This window comes from Protopterus annectens, chromosome 11.part0 (genome assembly GCF_019279795.1).
Source record: "Protopterus annectens isolate FY-2018-M chromosome 11.part0, PAN1.0, whole genome shotgun sequence".
NCBI classification, from domain to species: Eukaryota; Metazoa; Chordata; order Ceratodontiformes; family Protopteridae; genus Protopterus; species Protopterus annectens.
The window spans coordinates 1,160,754,690-1,160,781,563 of NC_056745.1; the positions used below are offsets into that span (position 1 = coordinate 1,160,754,690).

Below are 26,874 nucleotides of genomic sequence, written 5' to 3' on the forward strand. Positions count from 1 at the left end.
CCACATGGATCACATGAGTCAACTGGTGAAAGGTGGTGTATACCAGCAGGTCAGGGACTAGAGCTGATGGAACATAACACAGGATGTGAATGTTTCAGGAAGCCAAAATACATCCTTACAACAGTATGAATGTGGTTACACATATTCTCTCTCTCTCTCTGCTGTACAAAGCATAATGATCATGACATCAGTGTGAACAGGACCATCACAGTGGTGGACCATCAACACTGAAGTGGCTGATGGAGGTTGAGAAGTTTATGGTGTCATTCTCTGGGCAGTGGGACTGGCCCATTACACCAGATGGAGGCTTGAATGTGGATGGAGTCCTGCTAACTACTAACCCATGTCTGTAGGCAATGCACCACATAAGTACTGACCATACTGCATACATATTCCTGAAGGGAAGTGGAAATGACTGTTGTCATTCTGCACCTCTGTCTTCTAGGCACTTCCAATTACAATGTCCTTCCGAACAAGGTATGTGTTGCAGAGTATTTTAGGGTAAGCTTTACCATGTGTCCTAATACGTGTGCCCCAGGGGAACAGTGCAACTATAAATCAGTGGGCTTAAACTGATGTCACATTTTTCATACTTTTAAAGGGTTCACTGATAGAGGGTCCAGCACAGTGAGGCAACAGAAAGTGGATATCAGCAGAGCTACTGTGGCTGATGATAATGGCAGCAGTTAAGTGAGTGGCTGTGGGGGAGCACTCATATCCACAGATACAGAAGACACTCCAGAGATCATTACTGAGTGCAGAGCATCATTGTTGCTGGACCCTTTAGAGAAATTCCTACATGGGCTCCTACTGTGTTTCCACCAGATGCAACATTTAATATGGAGATTGGATCATGTTGTGCAGTACCACAGATTGTACTCATGTAGCTTGCGTGGCCCCATGTGGCTTTAATTTATAAACAGGTGATTGGATTTTTTTCCATTATTGACAGTGCAGTGAAGCATTAGGGGGATACTGCACTTCTACAGTTCGGTGAACCATAAATTTGATAGGATATATTGCTGTGTGTCAAAGATACCCTCCCTGAACCTGACTCCAAAATGGTTCTGATGTTTCTAACTTTTGTTAAGACAATAGACAGAGTAGTACCAAGACATTTTTGAAACTCATCTGTGAGTACAATGTCTCAATACAACCTAATGATGTTAAGTGTATAGGTGTGTATTGGTGCTGAAAGGGGTAACAAAAAGTGGTGTGGTCAGGTTCACTGAAACATTTTGTCCTTGTGCAATGTCAGTTGTGGTCTCATTAACTGTCAACATATCACACTGTGTGATGACATTGCTGATATTAGTGTTCATACTAAGAACTGGGATGAAATGGTCATATCAATGTCCCTTCACTTCAGCCCTAATATCCCTTAAACAGCTGGATAGGATAACCCCTGTCTAGAAATAAGCATATCAAGTAGTGCACCTCTTTGTCAAACTTGGTGTCATCAGATATAATTCAGGACAGTCTAACCATCTGACCCTTGACAACGGACTTTTTGTAATACAGGGGATGACAACTGTCAAAATGGAGTTAGCTGTTAGTGAAAGTCTTTATTATAAATTATCACTGAATAACAACCCTTAACCATGTTTTTCCCCAATAAAATGTCAAGATAATTAATGTTGTCACTACTAGTAGAATGAGTGAACTTTAAAAAGGATGTAAAATCCTGCCACAACTCAAAAAATGTTTCCCATTGGCTTAAACTACCTTTCCACAAGATTAGGACATCATCAAGGTACCTGTAGTACCCACATATCAAGGCCATAAATTTAGGGGTGAAAACAAACTTCTTTTCCCACATAACCAGCACAATGTTGGCATATATAGGGGTGCAAACAGTGTCTATGACTACACTGAAAGTTTGATGATAATACTCCTCCTAAAAAAAAGTTATTGTTCAAGCTTAAACTAAGCAGGGAGGTGACCGCATGTACATCTTTGTCTACAAAGTGACATGAACTCAGATAGGAAAGAATGAAACCACTGGAGCCCAATGTCATGGGGGATGACAGAGAATAAATTTACCACATTCACAGTGATGACTAAAACATCGCTATCAAAATCTAAAGAATTCTAGGTCTCCAACAGATGCCAAAAGTCTTTCAATATGTGTGTAATGGAATTTAACAAAAACTTGCTTTTAAAATCTACAAATTTAGCCAAGGGCTCCATTATGAAACATTTTGAAGAAACAATTAGTCAACGAGGGAGTCTAAAACATTTTTGTATATTTTAGGAATACTGAAAATTGATGCTACCGTGGGCTTAGCCTACTTTCAGGTATCCCCATAACTCATGGTCTATTTCCTCCTGTAGGGCCATATCAAGCAGAAAAAAAATCCAGTTTGGCATAAGCAACATTTATTTCATTCAAAGAAACCCTTTTGTAAATGGTGTCATCAGAAAGCAAAAGGAACATTTTGGAACAGTAATCAATGCTGTTCATTATAACCACCCCCCACCCTTATCTGGTTTCATAATACAAATGCGTTTGTCAACAACCCCCTCTCCTCAATGGATACATTGTTAGGGGTTACCTGTCCACTTTTAAACTGGTTATAAATATTTCGAAACTGACCCTCACAATCCTCTCAAACCTCAAAACCAGGGTGTTTGAGGGTGGCATATAAGTACTGTTCCTGTGTAAAACACCAGGAGTGGATCCAATGGAAGCAGCTTTATCAACAAACATCAATTTTAACTTTATGCATCTAATGAACAATTTTAACTATGTAACAGCTTGAACAATGTCCAGCTTGAAACTGGGAATAAAACTAAAACCTTTTTTGAAAATAGCCATGCTAGATTCAGTAAACACAACATTAGAAAATTAAAAACATGACAAGAATCAACCATGGTCGTGTCAAGAGGTGTGTTACAACCACATTTACAAAGCATTACCACTTGTATCTGACCCTGTCTAGGCCTCGAAAATTCCCAAATATTTTGCTCCATTGGGGTCTTGGATTGATTTTCGAGCCATGATTTGTGCCTGGGTGCTGATTGACAAGTCCCTGTGATCGCTGAATCTGGGGTTGTTCTAAAAAATCCCCATCAGCGTCATCATTGTCAGTCATCCCATTAACAGACTCCAAATTATCTCTATAAAAAAATGTTATATTACCATGCACTGGACGTGGCATGGGATAAGCCTTAACAAGTTCATAGTCAGTTTTGTCCCTCTGTAACTTAAGGGCTTTACGTGCTTTGTTTTCACTGACATTGTTATCAACCTTAATAAAAATGTCATTATACTGTTGTTAAATATTTGCAAAAGACAGGTATTTCTTAATAGCCACATTTAAAGCCCTCAATTCATTGCCCAAACCAGCTATTCTAAATTAATTTTCCTTTATAAGCACTTTCAATAAAAACATACCTGTTTCGTTAAACAGCTTAACAATTGCGAGGTAAAACACTGAATTTGACTCCACACCATTTGGACACTTTGGTGGAGTCCTTGCTAATTTTATTATTTTTGTTAATCGATACTTTCTCCAGAAAAAAGGCCATCTTTTAACTTACAGAGGGGTAAGATTTAATGAGAAAATCCTAGTCACTATCCTCCCCTATAATAGTGATTATACACTCTCTCTCCTAACCCTACTTAAAGTGTCACCTTCTCTTTGTGCTTTCTTAAAATGTATCTGACATATCTGAAAGTCAGCTGACTCATTGCTACTGTCTTTACTAACTTTCCTCAATATAGAAGGTGTAGTTTTTTTCCCCACGAGACATAGGCATTGCAGTGTCTTCTCCTTCAGCTCTACTGTATCTGTTATCAGCATAGGCCACTTGAGTGTTCTCTTTCCTTACAGGTTGCTCTCCTTTTATCTTAATGTGAGTGTATAGCACTGCCTCGCTTTCTTTTCTTCATCTGTGTTGCACTTTCTTTGTAAGAGTATCTCACAATAAAACACATTACATTTTCTTCTTTACAGTTACCTGCTGCTTAGAATCTTCCTTCACTGAATGCTCTGATTTACACTAGCATACATTGGTTCTGAGCTCTACATTTCCATATCTATGTCACTTCCAGCACATATTACTTTTTTTTTTTGCTCTGAGTTTCCATACTCAATTATCCAATTTATTCTTCTGTTTTGGTCTCAGTTTCGATGGTAACTCTTCTGCTAAGTCTTTAGTCTGATTTCTGTCTTGTGCTAATTTTTGCTTTAGAGTTTTCCATCAACTCACCTTAATTCTGTATATTGATATTTTTTTTATATTTTTAGATTTCTATTGATCTATTAACTTCTGATAACAGACAGGATCTCAGGGCTGTGACTGGAGCCTAGTTGAGGCCTATATCCTGGACTCTTTTTAACATAGTCAGTTTTGGAAAGGTTGTGAGAGACTGTAATTCTCACCAAGATATGGGCCACATTGGTGATTATACAATGACTGGTCATTGTTGTTCAAAAATGAGCTTGCTGATTGGAGAGCCTGACCTGCGTTCCTGTTGTAAATTGAGCACTTACTAACAGAAAAAACTTCAAGCCGTTGAAGTACCATTGAGCTGCCAGACTTTCTATAGGCATATGCTAGGGAGCAGCACAATAAGAGAAAAATCAAGCATTTCTATAAAACTAGAGAAAGAGAAATGTACCTGAATTTCCTCGTATTTTTCAGCTATCCCACTTAAAAATCCTCACTTTTTAAACATTAAAAAAAACAGCAATGGGATTCTCTCTTCTCCATTGCTTTTCCTGCACTGCACTAATGTACTGTGCAAGTGATGGAATGAAAGTTCTATATGCATGCACAGTATATCAGCCCACAGAAGACAAACTGGAAGAAAACTGAAGTGCCATTATACAAAGACATTATTTAAGAAAGGTAAACAATTTTTTCTTCAATAATCTCATTGTATAAAAGCAATAATTCACTCATGCTTGTGGGTACATATGGATTTACCAATGGCTGGCTTTGTTTAGTCACTCAGTCTTTGCCTTCATGATCAAACCACACCAACAGTGGGTAAATCCTGATATATCCACACACAGTCATGGATAATTCCTTAAATATAACACTTGTCTCCATTTCTCCATTACCATACAATTATGTGCATAAAGGAGATGCTACTGACACAAGATGTTAACTAACAAAGAGTATAGAAAATGAATACTAGCTCCCTTCTCCTGGTTTTGATTTTGGATCTCTGTCTGAGTGCCACTCTACTATTCTCCCCCATTCTTACACTCAGTGGGTATATCAAGCTTCTGCTCTACCTCATTCATATTCAGTATATCAGCCTGCCACAATGAGTCCATAAATTCTCCGCCCTCCACATTTCCCAAAATGCATTAAAATGAGGAAAATATTTTTCTAATATGACATCATGAGTTAAATCGGGGGTTAAAGCCACAGTATATAACAGTTTTCCTAAAACTTCCTGAGTGAATATTCTTATCTGTTACTGTGAATACACATTACATCCATGTTTTGGTTACTGCTAATCTTATACTTACATACCAGAGACCCCTGACAAGATCAATTATGCTTCTAGAATCTAGAAAAGCTTGAACCTCCCTTCCTTCTAAAAACACAAACACTTCACTAACTTGTTTGAATACAATGAAATCGTGCTGACTCAATTATCGTAGATGCTATTTTATCATATTCCATAGGAACAACTTCATGTAAAGTATGTATTTCAGTTTTCATGTTAGAAGCAGTCACTTCAATGTTGGTAGCACAGAATTTAGCAATGTGACCTCTCTCTCATATCTGAAACAAATTAATATATTGTTTTCTTTCCATGGAAGGTCACACATTTCTTACTGCAGTTTTAGACTTAGAAGCAGATATTTACAAACGTATCCGAGTTCTTGGAGTCTCTTTGTAATACCTATTTTCTTATATTACCTGGCAAAGCTTTTTTAAACCTGTCAACTGCTAAGGTTGCTAGTATTTTCAATTCACTGTTGTTATCATGTTCTAGGGATAGCGCAATGATAAAGTTTTGCTGAATCTGATGTCCCATTCTTTATGGTACAAATCACTAAAAAGACACCAAGTAGGAAACCAGGTCATTCTACCAGTTAGGTTTTCACAACCTAAATTTTGGAGTTGGCAGCTACACTGGCCAGCACAAATAGTTGTTGTAGTTGCACCAGGTTTAGTCATTATCAGGTCTATCTAGTAATGGTATCATCAGGAAACCACAGAAGGAAGACATAATGCTGTCCTAAATTAGAAAAACAAATACAGCCATCACTAGTAAGAGAGGTAATATGAAGACATGAAAATGACGGTTTTCTGGCCAACTGTTTAGAATAACTTACCTTTAATTTCTCTACAAACTGCCTAAAATTTCTCTAAATATTCAACGAATGTCATATACCCTGTATCAATTCTTAACCAATGTTTCTATATTATGTCTAATTTTTTTTATAATTATTTAACCTGCAGATGTTTTTCTTTTATTTTTGAGGATTGTAAAATTATTGTTTTTAAAATGTTTTGTAATAATGTGGAGCTTTTCTCCCTTGTCCTCCTCTGAAAATGGGCTTCTATCCAGTTGGACCTTCCTGGTAATCAAATGTCAATAAATAAATAAACTGCCCATACATGCACAACCAGTGTAAGATCCAGACACTGGAAGAAGGACTACCATAAAAACATAGGTTTATTTTTTATAGTCATTGAACAAAACAGAAACAAAACAGTGCCGTTGGTTATTTTTCCATCAACCAGAGTTATAGTCTCTCAAAGACTTTCCAAATACCATCTGTCTTAAAAAAAAGGGCTAGGCTGTAGGCCTCAACTAGGCACCAGTCACAGCTTTGAATCCCAGAGACTTCTCTCAAGTACAATTCCAGAAGTTAGCCACAATTAGATTATCATACACAATACTTCCAGGGTCTTATAGGCAAGCTCCAAGCCATCCAGTCTCAACCTCCAGTTCAGGAATTAACTTCCTGATTCTAGCTCTCCAGTCCATGTCTTTCATACTAGCATAACTGGCAATCAGTCCTTGTTAAGTTGACCAACTGTTGTGTGAATAGTCTCACAGTCCATTCTGCAGCAATCTTAAAGGCATATTACACATTTTCTGTATTCCTGATGCAACTCACACTTACAAGCACATGCATACACACACACACACACACACACACACACACACACACACACACACGCACACATGCACACACGCACACATGCACGCACACACACACACACACACACACACACACGCACACACACACACACATGCACATACACACACACACACACACACACACACACACACACACACACACACACACACACACACACACACACACACACACACAGTAACTGAATTTCTTCTTGTAATTCTGTCATATAGGTAATGATATCCCTGCTTTTAGGGACATGGCATGTAAATTAATATATCACTGACAAGACAAAGGAGTATGATGCTGTATGAGTTATTTAGAAAAGAACTGATGTCATTTACCTCTCTGTTTCTTAATACTCCAGTTGTAAAATTAAATAAAATATAACATGCAGCTGAATGCAAGGTAACTTAGACTTGTATATTATATGCTTGTAACTGTAGCAGCATATAACTAGCAAAAGAAAACTCATTTTTGTCTTACTTTTTCATTTGTTTTAATTTATTTTAATTTGTTGACCAGGATACTGTAACTAAGCAACGGTCCATTTTGAGTGGATATCTGGAGAGAAAAGCTCCAAGTGTAAACAATTATATACAGCTGTACGTTATATGGCTTAACAATTTATACATTAACTGCAGGTAATATCAGAGAAGTCCTTCAGAAGAAGCAATACAGTTTACCTATTTTATGTATAATTGTACCATCTACAGGATGCGTGAGCATTATACATAGAACAGAAGTCATACACTGACTATGATATTTCCAATAAGTGAAGTATCTAGAGGCAAAATTAGCTTATGTGTATGCATGTATGTGTGTGTGTGTATATATATATATATATATATATATATGTATACTGAGTTTAGTAAAGACAGAATAGTGAGTGTTGATATTTTAAATCTATAAATGATCATTATAATTACAACTGAAGGTTGGTTTGATCTAACAGTCATGTAGTCATTTATCTTCTATAGACAGTTACTATGTTCAGAGGCACAAGAATTAATAACTTTGTTCCTTTGAATAAGATGCTGAAGACAAACAGTAACAAATTCAGCCTGGTAAACACTGAACAATGAAGTTATGTAATCCCTGATATTTAAAAATGATTCTGTTAGTTCTGTTATGAGAAGCCCTATGACTACAGAACATTTGTATTTATTCATACTGCTTTCCTAATCCAAGGGATAGAGTTTGTTTATTCTAAATTAAAAATTCAGGGCTTGGGGGAAAACAAATAATTTTAATTTATAATAGGCTATCTATACTGCAAAAGCTGAGTCAACATTAAAATTGATTGAATAATATCTAATGTGTTTTCAAAATAAAGCATTTTCTAATTTTTATTTGGGTAGTAGGGAATATATACAAATATGATACTTGGTATTAACTGTGGCAAGAAGATACTGACACTTACTTTGGAGTTACTGGCAGGAGATAATAATACTGTGACTGTTACCCTGTCAAAAAATAAACTGCACATTTTGATTTTCCTAGGTCTTAAAATGTGACTGATGTAGCAAACTGAATTCAGATAAACTACATGCAAACTGTGCAGCCCACATTGCTTTAGCAATTTGGCAGAAAATGGATCATATTTAATCTCCACGGTTTCACTACAGTGATAAAAGTCATCAGATTTGTCTGGACAGAAATGACACAAGACCTTAACTGACAAACAGTATAGAAAATTAAGACTAATATCTGATTTCCAATAGCAATTATCATACAGAGTGGCAAGAAGGGTGGATTAATTGCCACAATGATGACAGCAGTTTGAAAGCCTCATAAATCAGCAAAGCTACACAATTCCCATACAGCATGAAGGCCAAAGATATGGGCCGCATTGGTGAATATAGCATTTGTCTCCATTACCATACAATTATGTGCATAAAAAAGGAGATGCAAATTAATCGAAATTTAAGCTACAAAAAAAAACACACCACTGAATATTTGGCACCAGAGCATAGTTAACTCATAATAACAGCTTACATGTAGTTAATGTGTTTAATTTGCATACAAATGTAAGTAACTCATGAATTATAGCACAGAGTCCCTTAAGGTAGTAGTGAACAAAGAAATTAGTGTTAAACTAAACAGCTGTTACTACTGGTACATCAAGTACAATATTTCTTCATTTTATTTATAAATTTAATGATATGAGAACTAGATAACTCATCTGACCTAAGGACTCTTGGTAGCCACAAACCAGGCAAAAAGCAAATTCACGAGAATAGTAGACAACCTCAATGTAAGAACGGTGAAATACATTTAATTAAGGGCATTTGCTGTAAGAAAACACAATAGATTTAGTGTAACAATACCAAGATCTCCACAATGTAATAGGGAGGATGCATGAGCAAGACTTTATTTTTATTTTATTTATTTGTCTTTACCAGGAAAGTCCTACTGAGTAAAATCCCATTTTTAGAGGAAGGCCTGAGAAGAAAAGCTTGATAGATAGAAAAAACAGGTACAAGTTGATATAATACTAATGAATACATACACAAGTAAAGGTGACATATATAATAATATATAATATATAATAAAATTTAAAAGTAAGGAGGATGACAAGCAGTACAATAACAGTATAGAGGAGATTCTTAAAGACAAAAGTCTGTATCTACAAATTATAGATAAGGTAATAAACAAGGTGTGCATAGGGTCTATATTAGATACTCGAACGTTTGAAAGTTCGACTACCATACGGTCAACACCATTTGATCAAACTTGCAAAAGTTTGAATATCTAATAAAAAAATAAACTACACAAAACACCTACCTAAACGCTCAAGCCCCCTTGCACCTCCCACTACATTTCGAGCTGTATTCAAACATTCAAAAATCCAATGGTGTCGACCATATGACATTCAGAATTTTGACTCTTTGAACATTCAGTTTAGACCCTTTTCATATACAAGCCATTCCACTGTAGTGCAGCTAAAACTTGTTAGGTAATAGTGCAGAATAAAGGATATGTGAAGCAAAGGATGGAGCAACAGAGAAGAAAGAAAATGTAAGTAGATGAATGAAATGAAAGTGTTTAGAAAGGGAGTGTTGTGAAGATGGGGTATGTGGAAGAGTCTAGGTTTACTTGTTCTGTGCAAGCCTGTGATGTTTAGACAATATATTTCTAGATAGCAATGTCATGAGTAGAGTTTTAAAGTTTTATTAATTTTGTGGTCAAAACATTACCTTCTTTACTACTTTTTTGTTTATTAATCTGCCCATAACAGTGTATCTATAAATAGTTCTGCTACAAACACTAGTCCTGTGCCTAGTATCACAGAATGGTTCCTTGTTTAAAGATACATTATAGTGGTAGGAGAGTATTTCAACATATAACAAGCTCGGAAAGCATTAAGTAGGACAGAATGAAAATTTCCAGCAGCTGACAGTCACAAAAAAAGAGTCTATAAAGAATTCATTTTAGCATTTTATGTTTATGTCATAATTATGATATTTTGCTCTGGGGTGCCCATATCCCATCCTTGCAAACATGTTCTCAGTGCATTGTTTCAGAGTTTAAAAAATGTGTCGATACCTATCCTCACAGTGACAGGGCACCCCTTGCTTCCAGAAGGGCAAGATCGTGCTGTCTCAAGCCAAGACATGAAGGAGAAGTTCAGTGCCACACTTTATACAGAACATATGTGTTGTCTTTGGTTTATACATATGAAACCACAGTGCAGTCAATTGTATTTTATGTTTTTTTGTTATTTGTTTGATGAAAAGATAAACTGTCCCTTTAAAACTTCATGAAGGCCAGCAGAAAACCTTCAGAACTGGAGATCATGATTTGTTTCCTTATGCTATTCTTCAGAAACACACAGCTCCATGACTAAAGTTTGAAACATTAGTGATCAGCCTTCAGAAGTGTGATATGATCACTGATCATCAAACTGTCAATCAAACAGCAACTAGCAATACTTTCTGTTTTAGTGTAAAAGCATTTTGGCATAGGGGGCTTTGCTCCCTACTCCCACACTTACAGATATTATTATGTTATTCTGTTAAGTGTAATAATAATAATAACATCTTTCTGCAGTAGTTTAAAGACAAATGCTACAGCTGGCTGAAGATTAGAAGGACTTAAAGGGAGACAAAGAGACACTGGGGCTGATCATAAGGAGAAGCAATGATGTAGTAGCATTTCATATCTTATTCACCAAGAAGAGGATGAAGGTGGGAGTAATCAGCTGAGATTTTGATAGGTGATGTGATAAAAAATAAACCACTGCACTGTTTTCTTTAATAAGAAGTTTATCTTGTAATGAAGTATGGAAACAACTCTTTACAAGAGTTCAGTTCCATGCATGAATGGTGTACAGAAGACAGGATATCCAGATGACTTTACTGTGCTATTAGAACAGATGGATGACTGCTATGCAGGCGGTATCTGTCATTTTGCAGTGTATCGTACAGGGTTCAGGGAGGACTGGCAGGTTTTGTCACATGTAGATACATCATAGACTATGGTTTGCCTGAGTAATAAAAGGTCTGTCACTTGTACATGCACACTATGCCATGGCTTATCTGAGCAATGACAGGTCTATCACATGTACATACATTGGTCATGGCTTCCCTCTGTTGGATCACAACAGTCTTCAGTTCTCACTGTGGGCATGTGCTCAACGGGACCAGACACCGTTTGCAACCTGAGGTTTCACCAGTAACTTGCAGAATGACCCCTTCTCCTTCCTGGCATAAATAGCAACAACATAACTGGAAAATCTTAAATGCAGACAAAAACTGATGAAAAAACACAACAAAAACAGCTTGTGAAGTCGAAGTTGATTCAAGGTTTACTTGTATAAACAATAAAAACACTTTAAGCACAATGATAAAAGACGCTTTTCGTTTGCAAAGTGTTTTTATTGTTTTATACAAGTAAACCTTGAATCAACTTCGACTTCGCAAGCTGTTTTTGTTGTGTTTTTTCATAAATAGCAACAAGCTAGCAATGTGTTCTTCATGGTCACTGAACTTAGAGGTGACTATGTCTGTATAGTTACTTGACCTCAGCATTCATTAAGCATAACAACACCCAGTCCTCTTAACATGTTGAATTTGTTTTTTGTTCCAATCCATCCATGAACACTTCTATGTACTAGTTAGTCTGTGTGCACCATAGAGCTGCAGCTTTACATTAGTTCACATGGCAACTAGTTACACCTCCTTCCAACTTGACTCTCAGTTCACATGAGCTGCAGGACTACTTTTCCAGACCGTGAGCATTACACTACATATCAAGCTACAACACATACTATCTAAGACATGATGTCATAAAGCCACAACACATACTATCTAAGACACAATGTCATAACTTATTTCAGCCACCTAATGATTTTTATCACTTTGCAGTAGATTGCCTTTGCTAATGAAATATACTTCCTCACATGGAGCTTCTACAGCTACATACAGCTCAACTGATGTATCCTTATCAATGCTCTACAGAAAATATTAACCTCACACCTCCTGGAGTCAAAGTCCTGGTTAGGCAGCTCAGCACCCTGTTTGGACAGCCACTGTTCTACTGTAGCAAATGGTGTGATTCACTCCAGTTGCAATTTATAGTTTTCTAGGGTTGCCACCTTTTCAAATGCCCAAAGTGGGACATTTTTTGTACAAACGTCAGATTTTGCAAGGCAAAACATACCCACAGCCAGTACAAAGGACAGAACTTCACTTTTTTGCTTACATAAATGCTTATTCTTGTAGCATTTTAGTTGCTTATTCTGTTTCTTATAACATTTAGGTGTTTCAGAAACAGAATAGCTGTTTTATGCAACTATTACACTAAATATAGGAAATATGTTTGTCCTAATATCTCAGGACATTTGCCATTTTTTCAATTTGTATGCAGGACACAACTGCCCAAAGAGGGACTGTCCCTCGCAAAGTGGGACAGGTGGTAACCCTATAGTTTTCAGTCATTGCTCTCTTCCTGTCTTTTAAGTACTTCCTGCATCTCTGAAGTAGGTCATTCCATGATTCTTTGCTTCAATGTTAATGACTTTTTTTTTGTTGTATGGATTAGAGCAGGCTTATTCAATTGATCCCAGAGCCTCTTCTCCAACTAAATCCACTGTCACTTCTTTTAAATAAGCTGGCTATACCTACTATCCTATCTCCAAACACTGAAATAGAAGCAACCAACAACATGAGGGTCACTACTGAACTTCTGAGGTCATCACTTCCAGAGAAAACATATTTTCCTTTCATGTGACACAGAGCTGAATGCTTGCTCAGCCTCATGTACTCCACAGCCATGGCTGGCCCCTTTCCTTCTTGGTTACAACCCGGTCATAATAACAAGTCCTGACTGATTGACGATGCCTCCCCCTGCTGTGTCTGTGCACATTTTGTCTAAACGTTCTGTGTCTGTGCCATTTTTGTCTAAATGAATGCTACTAGCTTGTTCTGCAGGACCTCCTACATTGGGTTCCATGGATCAGAATGGTAACATATCTACAAAACACAATCATTTATATTTAATACATTTTCACCAATGGATCTATAGTATTATTCACGTCTCTCGAATATGTCTCCTTTTGAGGAACGTTCCTCATTTTAGGTTTTAAAAAATCCATGTTCCTCACTACTCCACATGCAAAGGGCCTGTAAAACATTCATTGTTAAGAATTTTTTAATTTATATCCATAATAAATAATACTTACTCATCAGAAGAACATTTCATAAGTATGAAGTAACACTTTAAACCATCCTGTGAACTTTTGATTTGAAGTTGTTAGTAAGCTGTCAGCAAACGTTCTACATTTTGCTCATTTGTTCCACATTAAGAGATGTAGTGTCCCACATTTTGGAGATGGAAGCTTGAGAGAGATATGGTATTCTTTATTCAGTCAGGTTTACATTTTAATGTCATATAAATGATTACAAGCAGTTTCAGCTGATCTGTACGCTCTAGTAATACTATTAGAGAGAAAGTACATTCTTGGCATTTTTCATGGAATATTATTTGCTTAAATCAGATGCTGTCTTTTTTTGTGTTAAAGGGCTATTCAGAGAGTAGTGGTGCTTGTTCAGCTGTCCAGGAAATACACAGTAAAAGACGTGGAAGGGATCAAAATTCATCACATGAATCAGTTCTAAGGTCTTTTTTTTTTTTATGCATGTCTGCTTCTGAACTTGCCAGCTCCTACAACGGGTCTATATTATAACATCGAATTTTATAAAGTTTGAATGTTATAATGTCGACCCAGTTTTGTCGAATGCTGAAAACAGTGAAGGTGCAGGACACCGAATTCTTTCCCAGGGAAAGAATTCGGTGGGCCGTTGCTGTGGCTTCACTGTTTTCAGCGTTCGATATGTTGGAGCGTTACGGGTCGGGTTCAGATAAGTGTGCGATTGTATGTAGGTTAGAGTTAGGGAGCGGGTTAGATGAGTTAGGCTTAGGGAGTGGGTCAGATAAGTGTACGGTTGGGTGTAGGTTAGGGTTGGGGGCAGGTTAGGTGAGTTAGGGTTAGGGGGTGGGTTAGGTGAGTTAGGGTTAGGGCGCAGGTGAAGTGAGTGTGCGATAGTGACGGACCTTAGGGTTAGGGTCGGGTTAAGGTAAGTGGATAGCTAGTAGTGTATGTAAAGTTTAGTTTAGGTTTAGGTGTAGGATTTTAAGTGTATGTGTGTGGATTGCTGTTTTTTATGTGTATTTGTGTTGTGTGTATGTTTCTCTGAATAGCGATTTTTTTTTCCCTGAGAAAAAATGGCTATCCTGACTGTTCGATGTATGCGGACTTTGATGTTTAGGGTTCTATATTATAACATTCGATCTTTGTAGATTTTGATGTTATAATATAGACCCCTCCTACAACTAATCACCTTGTTTCCTAGACTGCATAGTCAGGAAGACTCCTGGAGAATTCCATCAGCATTCATTCCTCTACCTTTCCAGAGGAAAACTACCAATTATGTGCGTCAGATATGGAATTGACTTACAGAGATTAAGAGTCAATGGTCTGGCAAACCAATCCCACTGTGGCTGAAATGTGAACTTCAGGACTTGAAAGGAAAATATGTCAAAAGGAACAAGAAACATGGCAATGGATATGAAAGCTGCTGGAAAATGGGATGAATCAGCCAGTGAGAGATACTGTCATTCTGAGAAAAATCTAGAAGGACATTGTTACTTTTGAAGTGTTGGTGAAGGGAGGATGATGGTGCACCAGTGTCATGTTGGAAAATATAGAAAGGATCTAGGAGGGAAATAAAATGATCTGCGGAGGAAAGTAAAACACAGATGCGAAGCAGAAGAAAATATCTGCAAAGAAGAAAGTTAAATCTGCAAACAGTGAAAGATGTTGCAAGGAAGAAGCAGACAGAAAAGGGAATGCAGTGGCTGTGGTAGGCTGAGGTCTGAGGAGCAAGAGCAGAGAGGCTTGTGGGTGTAAGGGAGAATGATAATAACAGGGTGAATGAGGAATGATTTGAGCACACAAAGATGTGGCTGGATCCACAGTCTGCTGAGTGTGTGTGAGTGTTGCAGCTATCCCATAAGCAGTACTTCTGCACAGCTCCCTCCTCACCTGTCCCACTTGACTAACCCTGCACCATGAATCAGGAATATATTCCAGGTCTCTGCTCTTTAAAATGGAATCTTTTAATTTCTTAAACTACCCTCTCCTTCCTACTGTCATCCCCTGTCCAAGTATCCTCATTTCTGTACTTTCCTGTTGCTAACCACTTCTTATTCTAATTACAGTGTATGCATACTTGGCTGTCTTCTTTTTCCTCATATCCCTCACTCTAAAATTCCCTCCGATATTTTGGTATTGCTTTTCAGGCAATCTATCATTTTACTTTCTGTTTTCTGTAGGCCATCACAACCAGACAGAACACTCCAAATGTGATACATGGCTGTAAATCAAATACACTAAAATGGCACTCCACATAAGAGGAAAATACAGTTAAAAATATAAAAATAAAAAAATGCTGACCAAAACAAAAATACAAAATAAGCCATCTCTCCCTCCACCTCCCACACCCCCACAACTCTAAATATAGAAACTCAGAAACTGTTTAGTCTCTGACGTAACAAAACACTTCCTTACCCCCAACATTCAGTGACTTTCTTAGAATAAGTCCACTGATTACCCACTCTCAGTAATAGAACACTCAGAATAGTGTTGCTAATAAAGCTCTGTGCTCCCTCTATCTGTGCTATTACCAATGTGATAGATAATAAAAGCATGAACCCAAGATCTTAGTGATCAACTCTGTAATTTCTGCACCTCAGCATGACTTTCATCTCTGTCATATGTTCATAGTTACATAACACGCTGATGAGCACCAGGGCCTTTATAAGCCTAGTTGTGCAATCCAACCCAATTGTATTTCTATGTATCATTGGCATTTATTAGGGGGTATATTAGTTATAACATTTCTAGAGGTTATATGTGTGTGGGGCATAAGTTAGTTTGGGCATTACTGTCTGTTTCTGTCTATCAGAGACATGACGGCCAGACCCATGGTGAATTTCCAATTTCCTATCCATTGGTCAAGGTTATGTTTAAATAGGGTTAGGGATGGACTCTGCTTAACATGGATGGAGAGCCTGTTCCAGAGTATGGGAATCCTCTGAGACACATATCTGTCTCGCCAACATGTCTTATTTATGTCATAAGCAAAACTTAAACTCTTGGATTGAGCAGTTCAGATGCTGTTTGTTCTGCAGATGTGCAACAAGTCCATCAGAGCCAGATCTGAGGATGCCTTGTATGTCAGGCACTGACATTGCCCTTTCACACTGTATTACACTACAGTGTGGACAAAACCACAACAGCCTGAGGTTCTAATTAAAATGAAAGCCTGTGTTCTCTGGTTTTCTGTTAATCAAAGTAAACGTATTATCAGCTTCTGCACTTTGTTCCTCTTTTCACACATTTGCACCTTTACGTGTCTGGAAGATTATACTCTGGTTTAAACTCCCAACATCCACTTACTCACACTATGTCTCTCAGCTCTCCCTGTTTTACACAACCTCCCAATTTTGCCTAATATTTTTGCCTTGTCCCTTGTAAACTTTATGATTTGGTAGTAAACCTATGAAAATTTCAGTCATGCAGTGATACCAGTCATTACAGCTTCCATTTATTATTGTTCAGAAAATGCATGTTGATGGAAAATCAGCTATTTTATTAAATTTTTAAGTAAATCAGATTAATATTTATAAATTGACCCTAATTTGGGGCCTTTGCCCTCCCGGCCTCCCCCACTTATTTTTGTCTTTATTTGGAATTCTTGTGCAAAAACGTTAAGAGCCATGATGATCACTATCAAACTTATGTACAATACAACCCAACACACACACACACACACACACACACACACACACACACACACACACACACACACACACACACACACACACACACACATACACACACCTGGAATTCATGAATTAGAGAGCAAATTGCTTCACCTGTTAAGCATACTAAAATACAGCAGCAATGCAATGCAATGCAGGAAGTTTTTTAATTGCTGAAAATATTCTCAGAATCAAAGTGAGCCAAACTAACTGTTTTAAAATATATTTTAAATTCAGCATATATTTTACAGTTTACGTTTTTGTTCAATTTAAGTGTTGCTTTGTGTGCTAAAGGATCACCCTGGTAGCTGTCCTAAAATTGCTTAAAACACATTACAGTACAATATCATTCTAGCAGTCTAATTATATTTAGCTTTATATTTCAAATTGCAAAGATAGTGATATTCTCTCATTTTAAAAATATCATTAATATTATTCGTAGCACTGTAAACTACTGCACACATATGTGTTGATCTGTTCCATGTATTATATGTTGTAAAGTTTTATCTGGCTCATATATTATATTGGGAGATGTGGTTGTAACACAATACTCTAATTGCATAAATTATAATGTGATTTTACATTGTGGCCTGGATCATAAGTGAAAAAATGTCTGTGGATGAGCCCACTTACCCAGTTAACAAGGGTAAATCAAATAAATAAAAATATAAACTCACTATGATATATTGAACTAAGTCACTACAGGATATGCATTATAGGGGAAATAACTTACTGATTGTCTGGTAAATCAGCAGTCTGTACCTCAAAACAACATCAGAATGCATGCTCAAGACCCAAACAATCTGTAGTTAGTCCATCTAGCCTAAGTGTTTCGTGAACACACTTTAAGGTAGACATAATATGGGTTCGGTGTATTACCCATATGTTCATCCAAAACAGAGAGCATGGTAGCAATATTATAACAGTTACAATCAGGTCTCTAATCACCTCTGTTGCGCAGACAGCTGACTGTCACTGACATTTTATATCATTCAGATAAGCTTTCCCGTATTTCATATTTAAATGGTGTGGATCGCTAGTGCACTGTTTAACTAACAGTTACTTAATTACCATGCCCTTGGGCTGATGTAGTTATTAATTTAGTTCTTGTACTTTAATAATATTTAATATAAAGCTGTAGGAGTAACAACATATTTAAATGTTGCATACTAAAAAGTGTCGTTAAAGAATCCTAAAATAACCAAAGCAACGGAGTTTACTGCAGTGTTGTCAGCCTATTCAATATTTATTTCAAAGTAAAACATTCACAGGTTTAGCAGCTCATCTGAAAACTGCAAGTCACTTTGCATTGTTTTAGCTGCTGTATTTTACTACCAAAAGTGTAGGTGTGTGATATGGGGTTCTATGTTGCAAAACAAATGACTCGCTCTCAGGAGACTTACAGTAGAGAAACTTTTAAAGTGAGGACAAAACAAGAGCAAAGGATAGCTGGTGAATCCAGAAGTGAGCAAATTCTGAAAAAAAAATGCAGTCAACAATCTTCTACAATGTAACGGCAATCTCAGAATATGTATTTTCTGAGACTTTATGGCAATGTAGAGGACCTAAGCATGAGTTCTCTAAGTGTTGTAGTAGCTGTCTTCATGAAGATGCATGTGGTATAGTAAGACCCTGGAGGAAATGGTGGCCTTATGATTCTTCTCTGAAGTCATAAACATGCGAACAGCTCTCAACATATCTAATTATGCCATGCACGGTCATAAAATATTGATTAATAAACCTTTCACCCCTAGGTCGCAAGGTCAAAGCAGAATAATGCTAGAAGTGATGGATAGTTATTTTCATTAAATTGTGATTTGATGGCTTCTGTGATACATGGGTCATTTTCTTTGGACTTATTCCCAGCAGAACAGTTGGAGCATAATTTAATCTAACACTCCAAATGACATATTTAACAACAACCTCACAGCCTTCAAGGAACCACATGCTGTATTCCCCAAATACTAACCACTGTCCTTTCATAATATGTAAACGGTGCATTTAAGAAGGTAAGGCAGTGAATCAAAACTGACCTTAACTGACAAAGCAATGCACGCACACAGACACACACACACACACACACACACACACACACACACACACACACACACACACACACACACACACACACACACACACACAAACATACACACATGTTTCAAGTCCAAAGTAGAAATAAATAGTACAGCATTCTTGCTCAGTATAGAAGGGAAAGGTATACTAGTGTCTATAGTGCGTAGTAAAATGTCATGAAACATAATGGAAACATAGCACTGTCTAACTTTAAATTATGTTCTCTAGATGTTAGAACGCAACTTTTTTGCAATTTTCTATTCAATATTGATTTTTTCATACACAGGAAGAAATGAAATCCCTGGTATTAACTCAAACACATTAAGCATCACAGTGTATAAGTAAGCATATATGTACATTTATCTATTTATCTACTACCTGTCTGTCTCTTTATCTATCATTCCCTAATGATCTATCTAATCTGTGTGTGTGTGTGTGTGTGTGTGTGTGTGTGTGTGTGTGTATGTGTGTGTGTGTGTGTGTGTGTGTGTGTGCATACTCATGCGTGCAGGTGTCTACACTCTTTACAGGAATGACATAGTGATGCAGTGTAAAAGAACAAATGGTAATTGCCAGTTACAAAATTAAATTTCTTGCCATGTTTCACTGTAAAATAAAATGCTTTCAATTGCACAAGCAATACCCCGGCTATCACTTCTGTGTCACTGTTAGACAGAGGCACAGTATACTTACCTCAAAAAAAGGCATAGCAAAATTAATTTAAAATGGGTGGCAAAAGCCAAACACACTCTGGCTAGGCTTATAAATACCCTAGGGCAGATAGCCTAGTATGAACCTATGAACCTATGAACCTAAGAGTTAATTCTACCTGGCTTAGTTATATTTTAGAAACACTGAACATATGTGACTTTATTAAAATATTTATTTGCATTTCTCAGTGATTGTTCAGCTGGACCGAAATGACTCAATTTCAGTGGTGGCCCTAGATGATAGGCTCCAACATAAGGAAAAACGACAAGCAATCAGAAGTATATAACAAAAAGTTTATAAAACAAACATAAAGCTGTATAAAACGTGAGCAGTATAACATATGCAAGAGTGAGTAAGTTCTGGCAATCAGTAATCTGATTAAGACAACCATAATATGGATTCAGTTTAAATGGTAGCAGTATTATAACAGTAATAAGCAGGTCTCTAATCACCTTTTTTGCATGAATAGCTAACTGCCACTACTGTTTTACTGTCTGAAAATGCAGCATTGCTAAGCTAATAAAATATTTTGTTCAGTAAAATAAAACATAGTGATCATTAAATAATATTTTTACAGTTAAAAAGGAAACCGAGAATAGTGAAAGGAAAGGACTACGGTGTACAAGAGTATTTATGAACTTGTGCAAAGGATAATTTTGGGATCGAATTAGGATGGGTTTTGTGGGTTTAGTTGCTGTTGGGCTAATAGAAGTAGAAAACAAGAAATGCAGGATGGCAGGTAGTTATGAAAAAGAAGATGGAAAGCGAAAAACTGTGATAGAAATCAAGGATGGTTATGGGGTTGAGCTCTAACTTTCTGTGTGAACTTCTACCTATGTCTGCATGGCCTTTCACCCACCCTGATTTAGTTCCATCTCTCCAAAACAGTACACATACATATATATGAACGTAGATATATAGCTATGCACACACACACACACACACACACACACACACACACACACACACACACATATATATATATATATATGGGTCTATATTACCACAGCTAAAAATAATAATGTGCGAATACCAAAACATCAACCCCTATACCGTGAACTGCAAAAATCCCAAACACACTAAACCGCGAAAAAAAAGTATTGAACTGTCATAGTCGGCCAACCCCACCACCCGCTACATACTACTACCCAAACAAAATAAATAAACCACATACATACACTAACCAAACCCTACTTCTAACCTAAACTAAAGCACCAAAACCCTACCACCAACACTACACTAAACCCCACAAACACAATTATCTATACACTCTACTTAACCCCTCCCTAACCCTAAGGTCCGTAACTACCGCACACATCCCCTACAGACATACACCTAAACAAAATAAATAATACACATACATACACTTAAAACAACCCTGCACCTAACACTACACTAACTCTTACATACATTACCTATCTATGCACTTACCTTAACCCAAATCCTAACACTAAAGTCCTATGTATCGCATACTTACCTTACGGAGCTATACCGCAGACGGGCCAACCAAAACAAATCGACATTTTGAAATTCGCAGTTTTGAATGTTCGGGGTTTACATACTTCGCGAAATACAGTTCGATGTGTTCGTATTCGCCTAAAGGGATTTTCGATCGCGTAATAGGAGCCTTCCACACACACATATATATATATATATATATATATATATATACACATGTATATATATATATATATATATATATATATATATATATATATATATATATCTGGGATCCATACAGATTACCGAACGGCAACATGACCGAAAAAGATTCGGCCGGGCATACTTGCGAGAAAGTGCTTTTCACCGAAAGGCACTTTCACCTAAGTATGCCTGTTGCGGAGATCGCACTACAGTGAGGATAAGGGAAAATTCCCTTTTCCCCACTGTAGTGCAACCTCAGAGTGAGAATATTTAAGTAGGGGGGTGTGGGGGTTGGGGGTGCAGGGGAGCTTGCCCCCCTGCAAAAATGTAAAAGTAATGTTTTTTTTTTTTAAACACACTTTAGTGAAAGCGCTTTTGTTAAGAGTGTTCGGTGATTGTGGATTCGGACGATTGAACTTTCGTTCAATAGTCCAAAATATATATATATATATATAAATATAAAAAACAAGTGGAAAAAGATCGTAGAAACAAAACCACTAATCCAATAAAACGATCGTGTCAGCACACAGGTTGCAAGTCCTTAAAATATTTATTGTATAAATTCCAGAAGTGCTTTCACCCTAACTCATTTGTAGGGCTTTTTCAAGTATAAAAACAGTGTAACTGTTCAATCAGCCATCTTTAAATAACCTCATTTTGAAAAAAGGCGCCAAAACCAGTCTGACCTAAATTTAAAGTAACCATGCACATTTTTACAACTGTCAAGTTTAAAAACACAAATAAATTCACTTTGTTTACCAAACATTAATGAACTTGATACAACTTTAAATCAAAGTAGTATAAACTAACACAAAATAACAGTTCTATCTAAAAAAGAAAAAGAAAAAGGTATCAAAAATTTAAAATACTTTAAAATTATGTAAAACAATACAATCAAAATATTACTTTAATAATTGTTTCAGTGGTTGTTTTAAATAATTATTTTGATAAATCTTCTGCTTTTTTAATCAAATAAGGCTTAATAGAAATATGCTCATTTAGTCCCGGGGGTGGGTGGCATTCAGTCTAATTTGCCAATAGGTCTCCCTACAGCATAGCCAATTCTCCCAATCTCCCCCTTTAGGGTCAATAGGTACTTGTTCAAGAATCCCAAAACGAAAGCCAGTGTGTTGAGGCTCCATTTGTAAATGTTTACTTAATGCAATATTAATATTCCCTTTTTTTATGTTGTATAAATGTTCATAAATTCATTTGTTCAATGCTCTCTCTGACTTCCCTATGTAGAAACTAGGACAGTCTCTACACAGGGCTAAGTACACAATACCCTTAGTATGACAGTTACCCTTCTTTAAATAAATCCTACTGTTGCCATAATTTTTTAAGGTGATAGGTACTTCGTCCAAAATGTATCTGCAATACCCACACCTACCACACCTACTAGTTCCCTTATCCAAAGTAGTTGTACGTCTATAATTGTTACTTTCAAACACCTTTTTCAGATTTGTTCCTGTTTTATAAAGAAAGTTAGGATGGTCACCTACTTTGTATACTAAGTCCTTGTTGTGCTTTAACATCTTCCAATTTCTCTGAATGAGGTCCTTAACTTCCCTTGTAATGTTACTGTATTGAAGAACCATAGCTCTTTTGAAAGCTTGTTCACTATCCACTTCATGACCTTTTACAGTTTCCAATGGTTTCCCCAAAATAGGAGAAAATCTAGTTGCGTGACCGTTTATAATTTCTTCCGACACTTCCTTTATTATTATTATAATTTATTATTTATTAAAGGTCATGAAGTGGATAAAACCACACCATCCCTAACCCACCCACACCCCCTAACTAAATATACCAACTCCAAGAAAGCACTACATTTGGGAAAAGGACAACGTTAACCATCTTTCACAACAGGTTACTTCTGCCTGGCCTGTTTGTGTTGAGGCAAGTTGTTTGTCAGTGCTTCCAGTAACCTTCAGGAGCTCAGGAAAGGACTCAGTCGGGTCAAATGGGGGAGAGTAGAAGGAAGCAGACAAGCCAGTACTTCTATCTCGATGGAAGGCTGTGGAAAAGGAATGCTGCATCTTCATCATCTGGTGGAGGGTAGAAAATGACTTACAGGTAGTGGCACAAGGTCCTTTGCCTGGTAGGCAGGGGCATGCATCTGGTTGGTTGATACTGCATCTAAAGCCTACTGGGGTACGAATGCTGACAGAATGCAGCTACAGGATGGCTCCTACTGCCATGTCTAATGCTCTCCACTGGATTCTTGTTTTCTATCCCTTATGAATTAAGTAGTAAGGCTGAATTCCTGAGGAGCTGATCCCCACAGGATGAAGAGATCCATCCAGAATTGCCAGAAAGAATCTGTAGAGGTACCTAAAGAAGGTGAATATACATTGTGAGTCTGTGGATCATAACATCGCTGAGCTATTTATGCTGTTGAACATACTGTACCTTGTTCTTGCCAAGGTCAATGATGGATGGTAGCTTATTAAAGCTAAGTTTTCTATTTGTCCCAAAGTCCGGTGAGGCTATTTTAGAATTGCGTAGAGTGAGATTATTTGTAGGTAGGCAGCAACAAAGCTAGCTGAAGTTCTCTTGCAAATGTTTCGGATTAGCTAAGGGGATACTTACAGAGCTATGCAAAAAGATGTCTGCATAAAAGAAAAGTGCTGATGTACATATTAGTGAGACTGTGTCATTTAACAGTGACAACAGCAGAGGGCCCTTGTGAAACTCCTGAAGTGAATATGCCTGCCTCATAGGGAAGACTGGAGTTTAACATGATAATGGTTGTTTTGATTAGATAATCCCTAAAGCAGGTTATAGAGTTACAGATGAAACCAAGCTTTGCACTTTTCAGATTACAATGTTATTCTCCATGGTCTCAATGGCCCTTTTCAAAATTTCATAACTCTCTGATTACCCACTTTTCTACAACGGAGTAGATTTTGCCTGTGAATGTGTAATCTGCTGTAATGGTGCTGTGTCCAGTCCTGAACCTATGTCTGGCATCAGTGAGGAGTCTGTATTTGCTAAACTGTCAAAAACTTGACCATACAGGATTTTTCAAACAGTTTTTTATTTTGTTGTGGCAGAGTACAGAAATTGGTCTATAGTGTTGTCGGGATGAAGGAAATGCATATTTGGGTTAGAATTTAACAAATACATAAGAAAAAAAGACAACACCAATAGTGAAGGACAGGTTAAATTGTGCAAGAGTTGCTTGGATATAACTGTAGCTGACATATGTAGAAAGGCAGGGTGCAGGGCATTAGGGCTGGGGTTTGACCTATTTATAAATTTTGTAAAATAACTTCCTTACTATTTTAGAAAACATCTTGAAAATAGAAGAAGGGAGTGTTTGGTAGAGACTGGGACTCTGCTGGCAGGAGACAGTTGTAAGATACATAAGGGAAAGTTTTCATGATAGTGTAAGACAAGATTATAGGTTTCTAGAGAAAGTTTGGTCTTCAGAATGTGGATAACCTTTACTTTCACATGTGTCACCAGTAAAGGCAAAATGTTCCTCAGTATAAGTCCTTGCTTCTATGCCTGTCTTTAATAACAAATGACTGCTGGGCAGTGTTCTGCACAATGCTGACTATTCTTAAGACACTGAATTTGAATCATCATTTTCTGTTTACATACCTGTATGAAAAGAGCAAAGAGATTCACTGCACTGGTCTGCATATGTACACGTTAGTCGTACAGAATGTCACTAAAAGTGCATTATTTCAACAGTCCTGTGTAACAAACCACACATCCTTCTTAACACAAACACTTTATATGTAAACATCAGGCATATGACAGTTGTATGCCATATAGAGAATCACTGGTACTCATAATACATCAGATAGAGGACATTCTACCTACTTCAAAAAACAATATGTAATGTAATTGTGTAGTTCCCTTTTAGGGTATAACATAAATGGCATTTTCATTAAATTAAACAGTCTGATCACTTTTATAAATTTTCTATTGTCTTACCTTGGCTCATGGTAGTTCAGGAAGGAATAGTGCTCCAGTAATTTCCATGTGATTCCATTATCATAGGAATAATGCAATAGGACTCCTTCGCCAGGCTGATCAGGGGATCTGCAGCTGCTTAAAACACTTTTACTTCCCAAGCGTAAAGTAAACTGCAGGAATCTGAAAGCATATTTAAAATAACTCCATGAAATGGAATGTTCACATTTAGTTAATTTATCATTACTGTATGCAGGGAAATAATAGTGTACATTTTTTCAGCCCCATCCTGAACTCAGCTACTTAATATGTAGTTTATGCCAACAGTGCTGGGGTTGAGCTGAGTTAGGTATTGTTAGAGAGTCACAACTGAGCTCAGCACCTTCCTACAGCACATAGTGCAATCTTAACTTGTTACCCTTTACCTTTGTAGGACATGTCCCTGTTCTTTCCTTTGACAGTTGGTGGGGGGGGTTATGCCTCTCCAGGAGAATGAACCTCTTGGCTAGAAGAGCTATTCATGTCTTGACACCTTGGAGTGGAGTGGCTATTAGTGGTCTTCCTACTGCAGGTAACATGGCAACCAAAGTGGGTGTTGTGGAGATTCACCCACTTTATGATGTGTCATGTTCCTATAAGCTACAATGTATTACAAAACATAGACTAGGAGTAGCACTGGTGATGACACACCCAAACCTACTCACATGACTAGCCTAGTCCCACTGTTACATGATCTCCTGGTCTCCACCAGGAAACATGCAGCAGCTGCTTACTCCAGCATGTAACCTCAACTCTTGCCCCTGAGGACAGGTGAGCAGGCAGAGCTTTGTCATTCCTCTTCTCTCTCTTGCTGGCTCCACAAGGTGCTCAAGTGATTAAGTGAACTCAGGTCCCCTGGGTCATGGTCAGAGCTGCCATTGCTTTACCTTCTCGGATCATACAGATTTTTTGTCTGGGTTCATAGTTTAACTTATACACCACTATTCATTAGTGCTTTTATTGCTGCAAAGCATTGTTTCTCAAACAGAAACAAGGAGCTCATTCACTTGTATAAATCCGTCATGGTCTGCAA

The 26,874-nt window shown here is 37.3% G+C and overlaps 1 protein-coding gene across 4 annotated transcripts in view; it reads right to left on the reverse strand.

The window, feature by feature from the left end:
* The window catches only part of RELN (reelin), a 3,085,913-nt gene that overhangs the window by 1,318,715 nt on the left and 1,740,324 nt on the right, over window positions 1–26,874 (reverse strand). For all 4 annotated transcript variants that reach the window (XM_044088524.1, XM_044088525.1, XM_044088522.1 and 1 more), the window contains exon 19: window positions 25,824–25,985. In XM_044088524.1, coding sequence (XP_043944459.1) covers window positions 25,824–25,985 — 162 coding nt within the window. The remainder of the gene's footprint in view (window positions 1–25,823; window positions 25,986–26,874) is intronic.